At 34.1% G+C, this 22,989-nt stretch overlaps 1 protein-coding gene across 2 annotated transcripts in view; it reads left to right on the forward strand.

The window, feature by feature from the left end:
- TNPO1 (transportin 1) overlaps positions 1-22,989 on the forward strand; it is an 88,499-nt gene that overhangs the window by 37,875 nt on the left and 27,635 nt on the right. For both annotated transcript variants that reach the window (XM_045566314.1, XM_045566315.1), the window contains exons 4-10: positions 2,442-2,591; positions 6,214-6,320; positions 9,054-9,187; positions 13,948-14,029; positions 17,022-17,144; positions 18,908-19,026; positions 22,497-22,557. In XM_045566314.1, the coding sequence (XP_045422270.1) occupies positions 2,442-2,591; positions 6,214-6,320; positions 9,054-9,187; positions 13,948-14,029; positions 17,022-17,144; positions 18,908-19,026; positions 22,497-22,557 (776 nt within the window). The remainder of the gene's footprint in view (positions 1-2,441; positions 2,592-6,213; positions 6,321-9,053; positions 9,188-13,947; positions 14,030-17,021; positions 17,145-18,907; positions 19,027-22,496; positions 22,558-22,989) is intronic.

Consider the following 22,989-nt stretch of genomic DNA (forward strand, 5'->3'; position numbering starts at 1 on the left):
ATTTGTGTAACAGTTGATATTTCTTCTTGTGTTTTACTCATTTCCCCCTCCCCGGGAAGATGGGAACATAGTTGGCCATATGCCATATCTAGTTTTTCTGGTTTTGTTTTTGTTTTTGTTTTTTTAAATCTCTGTATTGTGGCCATCTTAGAGAAGGAACATAAGTAACATCTTTAATTGAAAATGCTTACTTAGAAATCTTTTTTTTTTTTTTTTTTAAGAGGCTGGGGCTTGCTCTGTAACCCAGGCTGGAGTGTGATAGTGTGATCATAGTTCACTGCAACCTCGAACTCCTAGGCTCCAGCAATCTCCCATCTTGGCCTCCCAAGTTACCTGAGACTACAGGCACGAGCCTCCACACCCATCTAATTTTATTTTTTGTAGAGACAGGGTCTTGCTGTGTTGTCCAGGCTGGTCTTGAACTCCTGGCCTCAAGCAATCCTTCTGCCTCAGCTTCCCAAAGTGCTGGGATTATTTAGTAATCTTATCACTGAATCATTGAGTAAAAAGTTTTAGATCCAGAAGGGACCTCAGAGATCAGTTGGTCTAATTCCCTCATTTTGTAGATGAGCAAATTGAGGGCCTAATGAAGTAAAATCTTAATTTTTTTTAAAAAAGAAAGTGGTGACTTTTAAAAATGGATTTTAAGAGGATATATACTTTAAAACTGTTTCACCTCATGTTGTGATTTATTAAAACTCATCTTGTAATTTTTATTGTGGAATCAACATACTATATTATTTACAAATAATGCACTTTAAAATGATTACATGGCTGAATTATTAGCTAACTTACGATAAGCTTGAGAAAGTTAAATATTTGACTTAATTTATTTCATGGCACTTTTAAACTTTTAAGAGGATTTAGAAGTAGGTTTTGTTTTAAGTTACTTATTGGAATGGGTTGTAATTGAAAATGGGAAAAAGGTTTTTAGATGGTGACATAAAAGAATCTTATTGCTGTGATGACCTGATTGGGGTTTATGTGCAGTGAAACTTTGGGGTTTTTTGCCCCTACATGTGCTTCACCCTTCAAAGTTTCAATGCCATTCAGACTTTGGGAACATAGTATTAAGTAGAACAAGCTCTAGATATTTTATTTTTTAATAAGGTAGGTAAAACTGTAGTGTTTCAGTAGCATATTGTGTTTAATACTCTAGGTCTTCTTATAGCCCTTCGAGAGGAGTGGTTTGAAGTGTATTCTCTGAAGCCAGACTCCCAAGGTTTTGGCTTCCCCACTTGGTAGCCTTGTGGGACTTTGGCAAAGGCCTCAGTTTCTTCACCTGTGCAGTGAGGTTAATAATACCTGTATGAGGTTGTAAGGATTAAATGCAGTGCTACTTGAAAAGCACTTACCAGTGTTTTAATTCATAATAAGCATTCAGAAGATGTTCAACTATTGCTGATATTGTTGGTGGTGATGCCAGTTGGTAAAACATCAGTTATATTCTAGTATTAAGTTTCTTTTTGAAAATTTAGCACCATCTATGGATTAAACTTTTAAGATTCTATTTTTAAATGTTTTTACAGATTTTATGCTTTACTTTTTTTTTTTTTTTAAAGAGACTGTCTTTGCTGTGTCACCCAGGCTGGAAGTACAGTGGTGCAATCAATCATAGCTCACTGCAGGCTCAAACTCCTGGCTTCAAATGATCCTCCTGCCTCAGCTTCCCAGAGTGCTGGGATGACAGGTGTAAACCATCACACCAGACCTGATGCTTTAATTTTTTAAGCTCAGGGGCAAATGAAAAATAAGTTAATGACAATTATGTGAAGATGATCCCATATATTTTTTTCCACTTATGCTTTTATTAGAATGTTTTTAGTAACTAATACTTTCAGGTCTATAATGATGTTTATTAGATAATGATAAAGCTTGCGTATAGTGGCCACCTATAAACTGACTTTAAATCAGTGGTTTTCAAACAGGGGCAGTTTTGCCCCCCCACCCCCAAGACATTTTTGGTTGTCACAACTTAGAAGGGTTCTATGGTCATTTACAGCTAATGGTGCTGGCTAAACATCTTACAACACGTAGGATAGCAACTGACAACAAAGAATTGTCAGTATATCATACTATTGTCAAAATGTCAGTAGTGCCAAAGTTGAGAAACCCTGAAATCAGGAGTTAATCCTTTGGTATTCAGTTACGGTTTTTTTTAACTGGTTATAGTAAAATAAATTTAAATGTCAAAATCAATGTGGTTTTTTTTTTTTTTTTTTGAGATGAGGTCTTGCTATTGCCCAGGCTGGTCTCGAACTCCTGAGCTCAAGTGATCTGGAGTCAGCCTCCCAAAAGTGCTAGGATTACAGGCGTGAGCCACCACACCCTGCCTCCACAATCAACTTTTGAATATAAATACTTTAAAGTTACTGTTCTTGGCACATTTTGAAATGAAATCTACTTTAAAACTCAATGCTGCTATTGCTTTTCTATTACAGATGAACCTACGAGATCACTGAGTGGTCTCATCTTGAAGAATAATGTGAAAGCACATTTTCAGAACTTCCCAAATGGTGTAACAGACTTTATTAAAAGTGAATGTTTAAATAATATTGGTGACTCCTCTCCTCTGATTAGAGCCACGGTTGGTAAGTTATATTGCAACAATTTTGCTTACTCTGTTTCTAACTGGATTATTTTTAGAGATGACAGACCACTTTCATGGGAATTTTTGTTAGCCGTTTAACATTAAATCGTGATGAGGGAAATTATTATTGCATTTAAATGCTTTTGAGATGATGTTAATTACAGTAAAAACTCTCTTATCCAGTGAGACCAGTTGACGAGGGTTACTGGTCTCAGTGGATAAGAGAGCTTTATCACACTTGGCTTAATCAAAGTTGTTTACAATGGGACATCAGCGAGTAATAATAGTTTAGGACCATTATGTTTTCTTTGAGTATACAGATTGGAGTTCCTTATTGTCTGTCCACCTTACAAAATGTATGGGGCACAGTTTCTCTTTTCATTTTTACATGTAATGAAAAGCCTTCTGATCTTTGGAAACAATGTAAGTATAGGATTCAAAATTTTTACTATTTTCCCACTTGTTTTTTATTATAATATTTGCCTTGTCTATACCTAATTCAGTAGCAATTTTTTTTAGTCTTCAGAATGTTCAGCTTGTTCAGGGAAAGAACTTTCTGTCAGTTTGTGTAATACTAGATTAAAATGCTTAATTACAGTAACTGCTATAAATTGATTTGGGAGCACACACAACTGGCTATTTGTAAGCACACATATCAACCAATGGAAGCAGAAATAGGCAGGTATACTCTCTTGAGTAACCTAATGGGCAGCCCTTCAGTATGTTATGGACTTAAGCAGTTAAATTTTACGAGGACTTGGAAAGCATCTATGAATTTACCAGGTCGGTTAAATGGAAACCAGTTAAAGGAGTCAAACACTTTCATCAAGAGTTCCTTAGTTTGGTTTTGTACATTTTGCCTTATAGGTTTGAAAAATATCCAAGTCATCTCTTACTCTATGACTTCCCTGCAGACATTCTTGTATTAAACAGTGCCATTATTGACACTGATTTTAAATTTGGGTAGAGGACATTTGTAGTTTGAAAAAGGACTCCCTAGGTTACTCTGATGTACCCGTATGTACCCCTTTATGGTTTTACCTACTCATGACACTGGTGAAAAGAATGGTAAGTGTATGCCAGCCTTTTCTATTTAAAATCAAGGAGAGACTTCCCCATAGATAAGTGGGATGGGATTTGGAAAGAAGTTTGTTTCCTCTTAAGAGATGGCAACTCAGCTGAGAGGAAAGGAGAGGACAAGATGTAGAAATTAGAAATGAGATTGCTTTCTACCTAAATGGTATTTCAAGTGCTATTTGGTCCAAACTTCAGTACTTTGTGTCTTTAAATTTGCAAGGTTAGAAGTGACAGTACTGGGGAGAGAAGAATTGGTGTTATCTCCCAGTGAGTGCTAGATTTCTTTTACCTTCTGTAAAGGTTTTTGAACATGTTTGGGAGCCAGGTTTATCTTGGGAACTAGTTAAGCACTTAAGTATCTTCTGACTTCTTATTTTAAAATACATATGAGTGAAATTGATATACATAGGCACTATTAATTTTTATTTCTTGGTGTCTATTAATAGAATATGATAGATCCTTGATTTTACTTCTAATTTATATTAAGTAGGTATTTAAGTATTCTAATTGTGAGAGGCCTCTGCAGTTTTCAGTTTAGAAACTGATCAAGTAGTTTTTATTTAGTTGTTTTACTCTGCTTCACAAAAATAAGTGAAGGGGCTTCATATATAATGATAATATTATTTCCAAATGTCATGATACTGGGATTTGATCAAAAACAATTAGGAATGTGAAGGTGGGTATGGGTAGAAATATAGGTGAAATAAGATTGACCATTGACCGTGCGTTTAATGACTGTTGTTGAACCTAATTAATGGATACATTTAATTCATTATGTTTCTCTTTTACATATGTGTGAAATTTTCCATTTTTAAAAAGCCTGTAATATTAACTAGATGTCAGCTTGAAATAAGTTAAGCAGCTTGGCCGGTTAAATTATCTGCCTGCCTTATGTTGTTAGTTAAAAATAAAAGACTACTTGTGTCCCTCCTCCCCTCCCTCAAACATTTAAAATTTTAATAGGTGTTGGCAAGCACACTGATTTCCGTAATTGTTGTAAATACTGAGAAATATCTGTCACCTTTCACTTTTGCAGCTATGCTGGGTACTAGATGATTTTTCAGAAGTAGATGAAATTATGGGGCCAGATAAGTTTGCAGTTTGTCCCTCTGTCAACATTCTTTAGTGCTCTCCTAGTGGAAGGAATGAATGTCAGCCATCTGTTAGTACCAAGTTATAGATTGTATTTAATTTGTATTAATTATTACCTGTTTGCCGTCTTATTTAAGACATGCTTGGTCTTAAATAGGCAGATCCGGATCTTTCTCCTTCCCTCAGTTCTTTCATTAATATATTTTATATTCAGGAAAGAATAACTGGCAAAAGGGTCAGGTGTTACTGCTTTTAGATTTTGCTGAGCTATTTTATTGTAAGGGTTAAGGTTATAAAATGCTATCAATACATTGGCCATTATGTATAATTTTTTGTTATAGTGGAGAGTAAATATTTGCCAACAGCTTTTACTCTACATATTTTTTTTAGTTCTTTACCATTGGGAGCAACCTTTTCGAAACTAAAGGTAGAAAATTCAAATGAAAATTTATACACAACAGTAGAATTTACTATTCAGTGATATTCATTGAATGTTTACTAGGTGCTAGGCATTTTATATATATCCCACTGAATTTTCAAAATAACACTTTTACAGATTAGTATTTTGCAGTTTAGAGTACATATAATTTGCCTACTGTCAGAGTTTTTATACTCTAAGGTACTAAAAGATTGATAATCACCAACCATATTACATTTTATTATTAGTGATGTATTTTCTAAGGCAGTGAAAAATGTTAACACAACTTACGTGTTATCATTGTGTTTGATTGACTATCACAACTCAGCTGCACAACACAGTTGAAATAATCCAGTCAGTCAAAACAAGATGATCAGTCAGCATGTGCCACCCAGCCTCCGAGATCACCTTTCTGGCTACTTGGCATTGATCCAGTAAGTGGGAACTATTGTAGGAGTGTGCAGCCGGTCTATGTGAGGGAGTGTTGTAAACAGACTGAACATATGTTCTCAAGTGATGCTCATCTTCTTTAATTTTTTTACCGCAGTCCTTGGCTGTGATTCCAGATTAAGTCAGGGAGCTGTTCTTAGCTTCTTAATGTATCTTTTATATGAACCTAACAGATTCATAAATTCATCACACGATTATAAGCACTGCTAACATTTTGGTATAGTTTTCATTCTGCTGTTTTGTATGTATAGAATTGGAGTTCATTTTAATTGGTGAAGCTATCCTTGGTATTGTCGGAGAAAAGCAAATTGCAGTCTTTTATATAGATACTTGGTAAATTAAAGAAAAATTTAGAGGGTAAACTGTTGGAAAACAAGACTAGAAACATCTGGTTGATGCTGTGGTTTTTCCAGTTATGCTGTGGTGATGTCGGAGTCACTGGTAAATGTTATTAATATGTAGTTTAGAAGTCTTAGGCATGGGATATTTTAAGTGTGTGTGCGTGCACACGGGCACACAGTTGTCGACATGGCAGTATCTAACGCAGTGCAGTTTGATTTCCTAAAGATGTTTGTTTTCTTTCAAGGTATTTTGATTACAACCATAGCCTCCAAGGGAGAATTGCAGAATTGGCCTGACCTCTTACCAAAACTCTGTAGCCTGTTGGATTCTGAAGATTACAACACCTGTGAGGTATAATTTTTCTTTTCTATTTTTCTTGTCATGTTGTATGTTAGCAACCTTTGGGAAAAATATTTTCTCTGAAATATACAACTTCAAAAGTTAGAAGCCTAAAGTTACCTTTGTGTTTCACATTTATGAATCATTTATCTTACTGTTTTCTATAAACACTGTTACGTTATGAAACCTCTTCACTATATGTCCTACAATGAGATGTCTTCTAAAGTTATTCTTGGGTGTATATGTAATAAACAGCTATTGTCAAGCTTAATCAGTTGATGTGATATTTTTTAAAGATAGACTGAAATTTACCAAATTCTCAAACCATGAGTACTTTTTTAGCTTCTCTAAATTGTTTTTATGCTGCTTATTGTATGACATTATCTAAGGTATATCTCACTTCTCTAGTTTTAATCATACATTAACTCTGATCTCTTGTTTTTTTGCCACTGATCAAATCAGTAGCAACCCTTCCATTTGAGGAGGTGAGAGTCAGGTTGTATGGATTCCTTCTTTTTTCTCTCACTGTTAATGAATACTTTATCTCTTTCATTAGCAGGCTTACAATTTGGGTATAGAAATCTGTTTTAAGTGGAAACCATTTTAGGTGTTTTTACTCTCTAAAGTAGTGATCCTCTCCCTCTCAAAAAAGAGCAGTATTGCAGGCTGGGCAGGCACAGGAATAACCTAACAAAAAGCAATCAGGTGGTCTTGGCAGTTTGTTGCCTGACCTGTCTTCAGAAAGGAGAAATAAGCAGAGAAGATGGGGAGGGGGAGTGTTGGCAAAGTTAGTTATTAAAGTCACTTTTCTTCATCCCTAAGAAAAAAAAATCATTCTTATACACACAGAAATGCCTTAGAAATACACTAAGATTACAGAAAAACTAAGTATTTAGTCATCGTGTAGTTGATTCCATTTAAATAGGGCTTGGTGTGTTGGTCATAACAAAAGAAGATTTAAATTTTAATCACTTTCTAAGAATAAAAATTTTAAACAGCAGTTATTGTGAATCGTGGAGCTACTACATAGAAATTGTACTTTAAATAAACAATATTCCCATCTGTCTGAACTAAAGATGTGGGTTTTCCAGATGTTGGTACGGAGTGATCACTAAATGTTCTTAGTTGAAGTTTCTATTGGGTTTTTTTTTTTTTTTTTTTTGCCTCATTTTTGGCATAATAGGTAACAAGTTCACACTTAATTTGATTTTAACAGTTTTCCAGAACTAAAACATTTTTTCAAAAGACTTTAATATTCAGATATAGCTATTTTAACATGACAGTTGAAGCTCCTAATATTTAAGCATGTGAAATCTAAGATTGAAATTTTATATTTTTAATCAAGTTCTAAACTTTAAAAAATCTCCAAATTTAGTATTTTTTAAGTGTATTAAACTCTAAAAGGGTATTGGGTAATTGCCTTTACTTACTGTTGGACACCTTTTGTGGGGGGAGGGGGAGACAGAGTCTCGTTCTGTTGCCTGAGCTAGAGTGCTGTGGCGTCAGCCTAGCTTATAGCAACCTGAAGCTCCTGGGCTCAAGCAATCCTACTGCTTCAGCCTCCCGAGTAGCTGGGACTACAGGCATGTGCCACCATGCCCGGCTAATTTTTTCTGTATATATTTTTAGTTGTCCAAATCATTTCTTTCTATTTTTAGTAGAGACAGGGTCTCGCTCTTGCTCAGGCTGGTCTCGAACTCCTGACCTTGAGTGATCCTCCTGCCTTGGCCTCCCAGAGTGCTAGGATTACAGGCATGAGCCGCCTTGCCCAGCCTGGACACCTTTTAAATTAACTGTACTATGGAGAATGAGCACCAAGTTGTTACTATTGATGGAATTATAAGGACTGAGGTAGATGGCTGAGGCAACTAGTGGGTTACATATTGTGTACAAAGGCTCTGGATTATCCCCTTTAGTATAAAAATGGTTATAGGGAAATAGTTGCCAATTTGAATTGTCTGCCCTTTTAAAAGATTTTGTCACTAGTTACCCAATGAGTGGTTTTATATATGTGACTTTTTTAATGGTATTTGTGACCTCTCTATGTGCTTCAAAAAATGTTACAATAGTTATTTAAATAGATTTCTATGTAAATGTAGAGTTTTACATTCAGTTTTAACAAACTGATATTTAATCCCTGCCAACCAAAATATCCTCAGTTCTCTAAGTCATGTATTGCTAAATTTCAAATGTACCATTATATTTGAACAGATTTTAGATACTCCATGGTTATAATAATTTGGTTTTTTGTTTGTTTGTTTGTTTTTTGAGACTGAATCTCACTCTGTTGCCCGGACTAGAGTGCCATGGCATCAGCTTAGCTCACAGCAACCTCAAACTCCTGACCTCAAGCAATCCTTCTGCCTCAGCCTCCTGAGTAGCTGGGGATACAGGCCTGCGCCACCATGCCCAGCTAACTTTTTCCATATATTTTTAATTGTCCAGCTAATTTCTTTCTATTTTCAGTAGAGACAGGGTCTTGCTCTTGCTCAGGCTGGTCTTGAACTCCTGAGCTCAAGCAGTCAGCCCACTTCGGCCTCTCAGAGTGCTGGGATTATAGGCGTGAACCACCGCGCCCGGCCAATAATTTGTTTTAAAATTGGATGATTAGATTTATGGATTTTAGAAGGTAGTGTTTTATATAGGCTGAGAACATTAATCCATACAAATTACAGCATTTCTCAGTTTGCTTTTAAATGGCTTCATTTTTAATGAATTCTCATAATTTAAATGTGTCTTTTATAGGGAGCATTTGGAGCCCTTCAGAAGATATGTGAAGATTCTGCTGAGATTTTAGATAGTGATGTTTTAGATCGTCCTCTCAACATTATGATTCCCAAATTTTTGCAATTCTTCAAGCACAGTAGTCCAAAAATAAGGTATTTATATAGCTGATATTTAATTTATAAACTCTGATACAGCCTGACCACTACTTTATTTTGCATTACCTAATATTTTTTTGTGATTAGCAAAAGATACTAGATGTTCCACAAAGGTAAACTTACATAATTGAAATTTACTGTTTTAATAATGAAACCTGTGAAATATTGTGAAATTTTCATTAAATGTGGTATAGTTCTCTACCTTCTGCATGGTAAATTATGTTCGTAATAGATAACAGTCATGCTTCTTTTAAATTCCTTTGTTTAAGGCCAAGATTAGTTGTAGGGTTTCTTGCTTGTCATTTTTTATCAATCTTGCCAAGTTCAAATATCTTCATTTGTGGCTGTGTAATAAAAATTCTTCCAGTATAACATGTACATATCCCTGTTCATTGGAGGTGAACAAGATTATCGGAAGTAATGAACTGTAAATTGTTGAGCTTCTAAACATATAGTATCCTCTTCCCCTCCTCCCGTTTTCAGGCCCAGTGCAGACCTATTCTCTGCTTTTGTTTATCCTTTGATTAATAAACTGAATTTTAATGAAGATTTATTCTCATTAATAAGATCTTTTAGTTTAAGGGTTTTACATCTATTTATGAAAAAAACATTACAAGCATGAAAGTGGCAGGATTTTTTTTAGTATATCTTGAAATCACATAGTAGGCCTCGTAGGCTGGTCATGAAGTTAACCTGGCCTACTTTGTTCACCTCTATGTCCTTAGTTCCTAGAACAGTACCTGGCACACAGTTGGCGAAATATTATATTTAGAACATTAAATTGGCCTTTGATTAAATTTCTTATCAGTTGTCCAATTGAGCTGTAATTATCATGATGTCTACATTGTACTGTTGAAGTGTGTGAGACTCTGTAATTTCACCAAACATTCTCCAAGTTACTGTATTCTTTGTGGGGCAGGAGGTCAGTTACTGTACAGACTTTTTTTGTAGCTTGTCCCTTGCCTTTTGTTTCTGTGAAAGTCATTCCTCTTTCTTCAGATTCTTAGTTACTTTAGAATTTTTTTTTTTCTGGCTTCCAATTTTTAGTGCTTAGTGCTTTTATGTAGAATAATCTAACATCATATACTGTTTAAGTAGAAGGTATGCATTTCCTAGAGATGATTTTCAGAGTTCCAAATACATGAACTTTAGTACATAGGCCATAACTACTAATTCATATGCCTGCTGGAGCTTTCTTCAAGATTCCAAGCTGTGTTCCAAAGGATTACGGTTTCAGCAGTGTGAGTAGGGAGCTAATCAGGAATCTCTTTCTTCCTAAAAATTTTCTATTTAATTTTTATTCTTTTTTATCTTAATTTTAGTTACTTTCCATGTTAAGTGGTACTTTGTTGTACTCAGAGTAGAAATTTATTTGTTGCAGTGTCATACACATAAATAATACGTTTTCAAAATGTTATTCTTCCAGGCATAGTTAACTAGGTAGGAGTTCATGTTCCCCAAGAAGTCTACCCCTTTTACCATTTTAAGTAAGGTGATGAAAGTGGGATGATTTACATATTTTTCTTCACTTCGATTTTCATTTTACATTTTTATTGTATATAGCATCTGTGGGTGTGTGGTGTGAGATAGGGATACATTCCATCTTTTCCATTTGGTTAACAGTTTTTTCCTAGTACATTTATTAAATAGCCCCTTCTTTTTTGCCATTGATTTAAAATATCTCTGTCATATGTAGAGTTCTGTATATGTGTAGGTCTGTTAGTGGCCCCTCTATTTTATTCTATTGCTACTTTGTGACTGTAGCTTAAAATTGAATTATATATTTTTAGGGCAAAAATTTGAGCTTTTGAGGCTTTTAGCAAATTGCAGTTACTTAAAACTTATAATGGATATTGGAATGAATTGCTACACAGTAAGGAAAGAGTTGGACAGATTAAACAATGAGAGCTCAGAGTATGAGGATAATTTTTCAATTTTTAAAATTATACTATAGTGTATCTCACTTGGAAGAAATTTTGGATGCTGCTGCTCCTATTTATAGGGTAGGTTTATATTCTGTCCCAGAATGAAATGAAAATAAGGCCGTCAATTTTACAACATATAAATTTGACAGAACTTTTCAACTCTCATTTGGAAGAAATTTTGGATGCTGCTGCTCCTGTTTATAGGGTAGGTTTATATTCTGTCCCAGAATGAAATGAAAATAAGGCCTTCAATTTTACAACATATAAATTTGACAGAACTTTTCAACTTAAGAGTTTTACCTTATAAAAATAAGAGTTGAAGAAAGGCAAAAAATCAATATTTGGCCTGAAATATGCTGGCATTCCAAGAGGAGAAATTAAAATTGAAAATATACTCTATTTAGCCGAATTTACTCTGAGCTTACTTAAACACCTCAGATGCTTCTAGAGAATATTTTTTCAACTTAAAAGTATTGTGGTCTGTAAAGAAGAGACCATATTGGGGAAAAAAAACCCTACCGACATTTATATTGGAATTGTATTGAATCAATAAATCATTTTCGGGGAATTAGTCATTGGCACAATACAAATTGCTTGTTTTTTAATAAAATTTTATACTTTTCCCTTTATAAGTCTTGACCATATTTTATTATATTCTTAGGCAGTTGGTCTTCTGACACTATTATGAATGGTAGCTTTTAAGTTAAATTTTGTAGGTTTTTTTTTCCTTTATCACTGATATATAGAAACTATTCTACATATTAACTTTTAACAAAAAGAAGGTGAGGCAAAAAGGAACTTGTTTGTCAAACTGTTTCTTTTAAAATGTAAATAATTCCTAACTTCTTAAGTTTCTAAGAATTATTTGGGAAATGCTAATAGTAGGTGCCTCTTGAAGGTGGGAATAGGAGAAATTTATACCTTCTAAAATTTTTTGGCGGAGCGCGGTGGCTCACACCTGTAATCCGAGCACTCTGGGAGGCCAAGGCGGGCTGATTGCTTGAGCTCAGGAGTCCGAGACTGAGCAAAAGCGAGAACCCCGTCTCTAGCAAAAAAAAAAAAAAAAAAAAAAAGAAAGAAAGAAATTAGCTGGACAGCTAAAAATATATAGGAAAAAAGAAAATTAGCTGGGCATGGTGGCACATGCCTGTAGTCCCAGCTACTCGGGAGGCTGAGGCAGTAGGATTGCTTAAGCCCAGGAGTTTGAGGTTGCTGTGAGCTAGGCTGACGCCTCAGCACTCTAGCCCGGGCAACAGAGTGAGACTCTGTCTCAAAAAAAAAGTAAATAAAAATTTTCCCCACATACTCACAAAGAAACACAAGTTAAAAGGTTTTTGCTCTTGATTTAAAAGCCTTTTTAAAAGTCACTTTCTTACTTTTCTTTCCCGTCTGTTTACTGTGCCAAGTACTTGTATTAGCTCATTAGTTCAGTCCCCATGACAAATGAATTGTTGTATATTTATTTTATAGATGAGAAAATAGACTTTAATACATAAGCAGCTTACTTTGTGCTACACATTTAAGTGGTTGGCTCCCCATATTTTGCTTTTTTATCTTAGTTAATAAATATTTATGTGCTTTTGCCATAATTACAGAACCAAAAGCCAACTGTGTTTTCAACATAGCAGTTAAGAAAATGGTTTTCATGGAGTTTATATTTCAGGAGAGGAGGCAGACAAGACAGACAAAAAATAAATAATATGATTTTCAGATACTGATGAATACAATGGAAAAATAGTAAGAATAGAGAATAGATAGGATTCATACAGGTATTTTATATAGAAGGTTCTTTGTAAAGGTAACATTTGTGTGAAGGCCCTGAGCAAAATAAAGTAGTAAGACTGAAAGATCACAGTGAAGGATGTTTAAGACTAGAACAGCAAGTGAAAAGACTAGAATTAGGAATAGCCCTATTAGACTCGCAGAAGAAAAAATCTTTGGCTGTAGCAGAGTAGGAATTGAAGTTGGGGATTAGGGAGGAGACCCATCATAAAGTAATGTCTAGGCTAGTGGTCAGCAAACTGACCCATGGAGCCAAATTCAGCCTGTGATCTGCAAGCTAAGAATGATTTTTATACTTTAGAATAGAAGGTTGTATTTAAGAGGGAACAAAATGAAAGCATGACATAGGTCTTATGTGGCCCATTAAGTTTAAAATATTTACCATTTGGCCTTTAGCAGAAAAAGTAGATTAGGTTTTATTGGAGCAGTCTGAACAAAAGTGCAATGTGGTCTTATTTGTGTGTATCAAACAGGTTGTAGTGGGATTTGGCACAGTGGAAGTCTGGAAATGAATTAAAGCCTATTGCAGTAACCCTGGTAAGAGATCAGAGATAAGTCTCTTAGCCTAGGGGAAGAGGTGAAGGTAGTGAGAAGTGATTGGGTTAAGGTTATATTTTTAAAGGTAGTACCAATAAGAATTAGTGAGTAATTGAGTTAGGTATGCCAGAACACATAGACTCTTCCCCATTTTTAGTTTCAGAAGGAATGCTGCATACCCATTATTTTAAAATTTGTACGTATATAAAATGTGCTGCTTGCCCAGCCTCCTACAATTTAGATGTATCCACTATTAAAAATTTGTGCATGTCCTTTCAGACATTTTTCACTTGCTTAAAAACACTAACATATTGCTCTGCAACTTGCATTTTTCCCTTAATATAGTTCATTGTTTCTCTGTTACACAGATTTGACTCATTCTTTTTAGTGGGTGTATATAGATATACATATACCATAATATTTTTATGGAGGAATGTTTTAAGTTTTTGCCAATTTTTTTGTGGATAGAAAAGTTACAATGAGCATGTGTTAAATTTTAAACTTTGTTTCCAGGTCTCATGCTGTTGCATGTGTCAATCAGTTTATCATTAGCAGAACTCAAGCTCTGATGTTGCACATTGATTCTTTTATTGAGGTAAGATTTGTCCCGGTCTCCCCCTTTGTTTTTGAGGAGGTTAGGTAGTACTAACCAACCGCATGTAGTTTTATTTTATAACTATAATAATTTATAATTAAAATTCAGTCTTTAATGAAATGATTTCTGATAGTATTAAAATTGGATACAGGATACTTTGTAATTTTTGTTAGTTGAAAATTAAAATGGTTTTTCTGTTTCTAATTTTTCTACTTGTATCATGATATAAAAATTGATTATGGTGTGGGGTGTGTATAATATCTTGACTACTTTAAAAATTTCTCAGTATACTATTCAAATTGCATATGTAAATTGAATCTCCCAGCTTGTATGCAGTATTTGAAATGTGGAAAATTGGTAAGGTTGGGTAAAGTTGACTTGATAAAGAATCTGAAGGTACAGACTAAAAGGACAGTATTTCTGGTTTTTCCAATAGTTTCCATTGTAAAAATAGAATCATCAGGGAAAAAGTAACTCTTAGCATCTCTAAAGGCGATTCAAACTTTGTGATAAAAGCAGAAAGAAGAGCATAATTTTCTGGCCATGAACCATAAGCAGTACGATAACCTCGGCTGCTTAGTAACAGTTGAGAAGATTGTTGAAATTCCGTAAGCACTTTCATGTGTATTTTCATTAAATGAAATTTAATTAAATAGTCCTTTGTATTCTTAAAAGTTCTTTAGAGGTCAGACTACTGATATTGTTGGGAAATTATATGAAGGGGGGCAGATCGTGGCTTTTTTCTCTCATCGCTTAAATTGACCAGCTTCTTTCTGAGCTTCTTTTACCAATAGACTAAGGGTAATAGCCTTAAAGAATCTTTAGCCATTTGCAAGTTAACCAAAATGTGTCTTAAAGGGATTTTACTGAATACTTATGTGAATCAAGCACTGTTCTTAATGCTAGGGGTATATAAATTTTATGCCTGCCAAGTGTTTTCTTTCAGTGTAGTGTAGTCTAGAGGTAGTTTGGTGTAGCAGATGATAATAGAGATCTGGAGTAAGACTGCCTGGGTTCAAATCCCCATTCCTCAGCTTAGTAAGTGTGTATCCTTGGACACTTCATTTAACTTATTTGACTGTTTTCTGTTTCATCATCTGTAAAATGAAGCCAGTAATTGACCCGCCTTGTTGGATTGTTACAGAGCTAGTTGCTACAAATCAATTGGAATAATGTCTGCCACAGAGTAAGCACTTCATGTTAGCTATTAATTTAGAAGTAGTATTTCCTGTTAGTATTATTATTTCATAGCTTAATAAAGTGGGCAGTAGTAGACATACCAGCATCTTATAAGGAAATATACTTTAGAATAAAAGAAATTAAATTCTCTCTGACAATAAAAATTCCATAGGACTGTGCTCAGCAAGTGGGGCAAGAACATTTTAAAATATTTTGCATTACTGTTAAATACCACATTAACAATTCTTTACTACTTTGATAATCCTACAAGATTCAGTCATTTCTCCACCTATAAGAGCAGTAAACCTCTGGAGGAAGTGCCTAATACTTAGTAGGCCCTGAATAACAATTTGCTAAATGAATAAATGGATCTATTATTTTCTTTAGTTATTAATGTGTTCATCGGGCTAATGTCATGTCTGCTAAGACTGACAGAATATTGATGAAAATATTATTTACTAATACATGGCTGTAACATACACCTTGGCAAAGCTGGTTAGGGTATTCAGTGACAGTAGTAACAAAAGAGACAAGTGCAAGGTGATGACATTGAACATCCCCACCCCACCCCAACCCAGTTGCTGTCTCTAGAGTAAATTAATGAACTCTTCTAATAAAATTTAATGAAGGATACAAATCTAATATATAAGCAGTGCTTGTTGGGAAAATAGTCCTCTGGCTATCTCCAATTGAAAGAGGAGCTACAGAGTTTTGAGCATGTCAAATGTGGAGGCATGACTTGGGGAAATTAAAGTTTTTAAAATGCTACAGCAGTACTTCAAACACTCAGATTTAATCATTGAACATCTCCTTTGTCTTTTCTTATAATAAGATTTCAGGTTCATTTTTTAGAGACATTTCTGTGATTTCCTGGAAAAAGACAATGAGACATGTTGGATTTTACTTATTTTTTAAATGCTCGTTTTACTACGTTTAGCGCATGTATGTAAATAAAGTAAAACTTGATGCGTGACGTGAGGAAGGCCTCATTGTTTTTTCTTCTCACTTCCCTACTTGGAACCTCTACAAGAGATGACTTGATCTTCTAGTAGAAGCTTGTTGGTATAGTGAAATGAGTGTGAACTTAAGATTCCTTGAAACCCAGTTTCAGATCGTTTACTGGCTAGCAAGTTACTTAACTTCTATTAACTTCCATTGTCTCATTTGTAAAATTGAATAACATCATCTTGGAGTTGTGGGGATTAAACAACAGTCTATTGTCATTCAGACATTCCTTTTTTACCTTGTAGAGGAACTTGTAAGGAACAGTGTAAGATTAATTAGTACTTTTATTATTTTTTCAGTAGTTGGGTAGTTGACTCAGTGAACAACAGCAGTTTAGGATTAAATTAGAAAATCAGTGTGCTATTTCCCAATTATTGATGCTTTTAGAGAATCTGAACCTATTATCACCTTAAGAATCAGGGTTGGTAGGAATAGTCTGCTGTCTGACAGTAATTTTGAGAGAAAATTGTATTTTAATGATTATTTCTGCTTCTGGGTAAGCTAGATGAATGCCCATGTTCTAATGGCATGGTTTCATTCTTACAAACTAAAAATGATCTCAAAACACGACTGATTCTACTGTCAGAATGGCATTTCATCGTATATCAAAATCATAATCTTTGTCAGTTATCATTCCAGATTTAAGTGTCTTATAATCTAATACTGTAGGCCAGTTATTCAGTCATTTTTTTGTACTGTATCTTAGGATTTCTTTAATTAAACTTAAAGATTACTCATCACTGTGTAAAAACCTTTTTAATATATTGGAATTTTTTAACTAGAAAAAAATGTGTTTCTTGTGCAATAGAATCTGTTTGCACTGGCTGGTGATGAAGAACCGGAGGTACGGAAAAATGTGTGCCGGGCCCTTGTGATGTTGCTTGAAGTTCGAATGGATCGCCTGCTTCCTCACATGCATAATATAGTTGAGGTAACATGAACAGTTTAAAGGCTATTTCCTCATCTTTCCCCCAGGAAAAATGTTGGATACAAAATGTACAGTGTGAAGCCATGATTTTTGAATTTATACAACATACAGGATGTGGGGGTTATAAATAATCATGATTGTCTTAAAATTATAAATTATCTTCATGGGGATTTTCCCTTCATAATATGTAAGATGTTATGGGAAAAGTTAATGAAGTTGATAACTTTTAGTTTAGGAAATATTTTGGTTTTGTGTTTACTAAAATATGGGGTAGACTATATGGTCGTTAAAACTTTGGGAGATTAAATGGCATGTTCTCATGTTATTGAAGTTCAAAATTATTAGAATTTAGAAACTCAATTGTAAGAATTTGCATCCTACCCATTACTGGTAAAAGTCATCTGATTAACTTGTGATTTGTGGTAATGAGATTTCTGACATAGCCATTATAGTTAGTTCGGGCAGACCATTTATATTTTTTTAAAAGACTCTCTTTTAATCCCTATGTGATTAAAATAATTTTACTAGGAAATTCTAAGTGCACTGATCACAGTTTAGTCATATTTAAAGGAAGGGGAGTACATAATATCAAAATAAAATTATTATCAGAACAAAATTACTGTTTAGGCAGTACTCAGTACTGCAAGAGTTGGACTATACCATTTATTTTCATATTGCTGGGTATAGGTGTACGTGAGTATTATTACATAGCTTTGGAAATGTTTTATATAGTATATGATCTAGAGCCTCCCTTTGACTTCCAAAGTTCCAAGTGGTAGGGATAGGGAGAATCTTCTTTTAAAAGATGAGATCTAAGATCTGTTAAAAGGTATGCAGCAACTCCTGTTCTAAAACTTGAAGAGAAATAGTTGTAGAGATAAGGATACATAGCAGTGTAAGATTGGGGTAAATGATGTTTTGGGGTATATTTTCTCTTTGAAGAGTCAGGTGGGATTGGTATAAAGTTTAGTGAGAAGAGTTTGGAGTTAACCAGAAACTTCAGAAATTTTATCAGTTGCTAGGTCACAGCTGGGGAGCCTAATTTCTAGCGTTACAGTTCTTTCTTAAGCAATACTCAGTAGCACAGGAGTGGGACATGATGTGGCATGTAGTGGGGGCTGGCCTATGACAACTGTTATGTTGCCGTAGTTTGTCATGTAAAATATTTCAACCCGGAAGAAGACATGTATAAGGAATTCATTATCTGACCCAGTTCTAGCCCCCATGTACATTGAAAAATGACGAGTGAATTTGGGTTGCTCTGTTTAGAGGACATGAACAACCTATTTTGTTGAAAATTAAAAATTAGTCACGATAAGAAATGTCACTACTTTCTAATTTTATAATTTTGATGTGTATGTATCGCTTCAAATGTGAAAGTCTACATACATTATAAGAGACAGCTTGAGTAGTTATAAAAAGATTTTTCATTTTAAGAAAGGTATAATTGTTATTTTTATGTTTCTAAGAAGGCTTAATATTTGATTGTTAACATTTACATTTCAGACATCTCAGGTTTCATAAAATGCACCTACACAGAGACAGATAAACAGTACATATACTGAACACTTTTCATTTGACAACCTTCTAAATCATTGGTTCTTAAATTTAGCTGCATTTTAGAGTTATTTTGGAACCCTTTTTTTTTTTTTTAAATCCAAAGCCCAGGTTGAGAGCCATGATAAAGCAAAAGCCTAATGGTAGGATTGAATTTATATTAATTGTGTGATTTAAACTGTTTAATATTAAGGATCCTTTGTTTACAGTACATGCTGCAGAGGACTCAAGATCAAGATGAAAATGTGGCTTTAGAAGCCTGTGAATTTTGGCTAACTTTAGCTGAGCAACCAATATGCAAAGATGTACTCGTAAGGCATCTTCCTAAGTAAGTGTTCTTTCTTGTAAATGCTGCCTTGTTCTTTAATTTCTTAAAAGTGATTTCTCATTTTTATGAAATTCATTCTGCCATCAGGGAGTGAGGTTCTAAAGAAGTCAGACTTAATTTTACTATTAGTGTAAGTAAAGAGATTTTTCGAAAAAGCAATTACCCCTTTTTTAAATTATGTGAGGGTGGTTTATTCTAAATCATAGTTAATTCTGAATAATTTATGGCACGGTCCTTTTGTTTTTTTTAACAATCCTTGTTCTTTGCAGACTCTGTGATGGAGTTTTCTTTTTTCTCAAAAATAATTTCTCAGTAAGCCTATTTTTAATCCAGAGAATGCTATTGAATCAGTTACTTTTAAAAAGTAATGCTTTTCTCTGAAAGTAAAGTAATACAGGCTCATGGAAGGAAATTAAATTACAGAAAATTGTAAATTTCCTGGATTTTCAGCACCCTGAGTAATCACTGTTAGTATTTTTAATGTGTCATCTTTTCATATTTTTTTGTATAGGTACCATGTGTTAAATATATTTGGGATGTTGGGAAAGAATTAGATTTGATAATATATAATGCACTTAACGTGGCATCTTGCTTACAGTTAGTGGGTAAAATTTAATTATACTATTTTATGGTTTGCTCTTTTCAATTGTATGCTATATGCTTTCCTCCATGTCAGTCTTTAAAACTTTAGTGGCAATGTACTGTTCTATCATTGTGTACACACCATATATTAATATATAAAATTGACTATTACATATGTTTATACTGTATATATGGAGAGTGTGCTGTTGAAATTTAGGTTGCTTGGCTTTTTTTTTTAATCATAAATAATCCTGGAGTGAGCATCTCTTATTGTCCATAAATGATTGATTGTTTCTGTTAGAATTACTGGGAGTGACTTCCACTCCCCCAGAGGTCAAAGTCTATGAGCATTTTAAAGTTTCCTCATAAATATTCCAAATTCTTCTCTAGGAAATTTATACCAGTCTGCCCTACTAGCAGTGTCCATTCTGTCACTACTTTTACCAACCAATAATTTTTTAATTTTTTTAATTTTTACCATCTGGATAATCAAAATGCAAAAACTCTGGTGATAATGTTTTAGTATTAGTGGAGTTAAATTTTTTTCAGATGATTATGATACTTGGATGTTCTCATTTTCATACAATAATTAAGTCCTTTTTCTCTATCAAAACAAATTCTACCTATATTTTCATCTAGTCTAGAATTTATTTGGCAGTAAGGGTGCAAGGTGTGATGCACTGAGTGGATTTTTTTTTCGTCTTTAGGAAATTCATGTATTTATTTTCCTGTTCTTTCTAATTTAGAATGCTGCTTTTATGATATGTTTGCTATAGGGTCATAAAATTCTAAAAGTAATAAACATAATTTTTTATAGATTTTTTTAATAAAAACTGCAAAGATTCTATTAATGAAAACCTAGGTTATAAAATTAGGAGATAGTTATAATTGAATATGCAATTATAACTAGGCTTTCTAACTCCATCATTACACTAATATAATCCAAAATTCTTAAAACGAGCACAAATTCAGTAGCAGGTTCAAAGGTCAGCACCTCCCATTTTGCTGTGCTAGTTAGATTTGCCATTAGTGCAAACATTAAGCAGATTAAGCCATTCATGACTTGCTTTAATTTATGTCTTCCCTACCACTACTTGGGAGCCAGTTTTATATGTAAAACAAGGTTGCCTTTGTTTTTTAGATAATACACTGAAATGATGGGAGAATATCAACATCAATCACAGTAAAAGAAATTTTTTCTGGTTCTCTTAACCAGACTACTCTTGCTTAGTATGAGCGAAATTGTTTGCTTGAGAATTAAAATTCTGTGTTATGAGATCTCTCAAATGTGAGCTGAAAGTACTGATGTAACAAGGATGACAAGTTCTATTATTTGTTTCTAGGCTACATAATCTGTTCTATTTTTTTTAACTAATACTATTTTCATTATTGAACATTTAATGTATTTTATTTACTGGTGGAGCAGCAGTTCATTTCTCTTTTTCCCCCCCAAACTTTTGGCTTTTTCTTGCCTTTATTCTTGCGTTAATATCTTGTAGGACTGTTGTGTGGATTATCCCTGTAAAACAGCCCAGTGTCTACCACATTTAAGTTCTCAGTAAACATTTATTGTTGGTGGTATTAATACTTTTTTGTGATGTTGCATTAAAAACTTTCGTTTTTAATGGCTACCTGAGGCTTCAGGAGAAACTTTCTTAATAGTTAAACCTCAAAACTAATGATCTGCGTTGTGTGATGACTTCGTCGGATACGTTCTAGATTGCCATATGGGCAAGCTTGGCCTCCCCTATCTCACTTTCTGACCTCATTTTCTTATTAGCCCAGCTTTACCAGTCCCTTAACATCCTGCAAACCTTACTAGGCCACCAAAGCCCTTGACCTCTGTGTTCTCCTAATCTCAGATTTTTTGATTTGTTCTTCATCTGACAGACATCATAACCACAAATAAACCATACTGACCATATAAACTTTTATCTACCCTGCACTGGTCTCCCCTACTCTGACTTGAGCTGTTTTTCTGATTTGCTTCTTTAATGCTGTTGAATACCATTGGGGAAAGTTAGACTGCCCCAGGGGATTCTTGGCTATAGAAATCCATGGTCTTCAACTTTATGTGGACCCTTCACACTATCTACCAATCCTTGTTCCAGTTCAACTTTTATCTTCCATTCACTGGAGCACTCTTTCAAACCTTTTTCACTCATCTGAAGTTCTCTCTATTCACTTTGAACACTTCTGCTTTATAGAGAAAGCAGGTGACCTTTTATGTGAGTTGTCTTCTTCCTAACCAATCTTTCTACTTAGGGTCTGGATAACATAATTTTTTCTTATCCCCAGGGACCTCACCCCATCAGATATTCTCTCTCAGCTTTTCCCTATTGCCTCTTTTTCCATAATTTTTATGTAGTTATGGAAAACTGCAATTTCTTCTATCTTAAAAAAAATTCAAAGAATAGATGGGGCTCACTGTCTTCAATTCTTTAACCCCCCATTTATTAATTCTTCATTATCTTATAGTTTAACATCTGTCCTCACCATGTCCCTGAAATTGTTGACAAAGATAGTTCTCCTGCAAAATGCCTATAGTTTACAAAATGTGATTCTATGTATTGTAAGTCTTATCTAATTATACTAGTAGCTATAATAATGTTTAATTACTATTAATATTTCTGTTTTAGAATTTAGAAGGGCTTTGAGCATGGAAGTTTTGCTGGCCCACATTTCTTAAACCTATCCAGGGAATTGTAAATTTCACTGCTGTCTTTATTAGTGTTTCTTCACTTAATGAGGGCAGACATACATAATCACTGAATATACTCAAAGACAGTATTACTAGTGGTTGTCTCACTAGTTTTATTAGTATACGTAAGGTTTTTAAGACTTCTTAATTCTTTAGATATTTCTTTCATGAATTTATTTCTTTATAGGCTAATTCCTGTGTTAGTGAATGGCATGAAGTACTCAGATATAGATATCATCCTGCTTAAGGTAAGGAAGGAAACTTTTCTGATGAATAAGGAAGGTAGATGATTTTTATATTGACTTAGTACATCTTTGAATTTGGTGGAAAAACATTTAGAATAGACTCTATGTAAATAGACTCCCTGTTATATTATAAGAGGCTATAGAGATTCAAAGATAAAAGTAAACATTATGAATTTGGGTGGTAATAAACTTGCAATTTATTAGAACTAATTGTAACATTAGAAAGGTTATAATTAACTTCTTTTATTAAATTACTTGGAGTTTATTTAAAAGTATTACTTCTTAAATATGCTGATCTGAATTTGATTCAGGTACATTTAGATTATACCAGCCAATGGAGAAATTGTAGTTAGCTGAAAGGGCCTGATAACCTCACAGGTGTTACAGATTAATCTATTCTCCCCTCTGCAAGGAACTTTTTTCTGCACAGGAGAG

The sequence above is a fragment of the Lemur catta genome, chromosome 12 (genome assembly GCF_020740605.2).
Source record: "Lemur catta isolate mLemCat1 chromosome 12, mLemCat1.pri, whole genome shotgun sequence".
In the NCBI taxonomy this organism is placed as follows: domain Eukaryota; kingdom Metazoa; phylum Chordata; class Mammalia; order Primates; family Lemuridae; genus Lemur; species Lemur catta.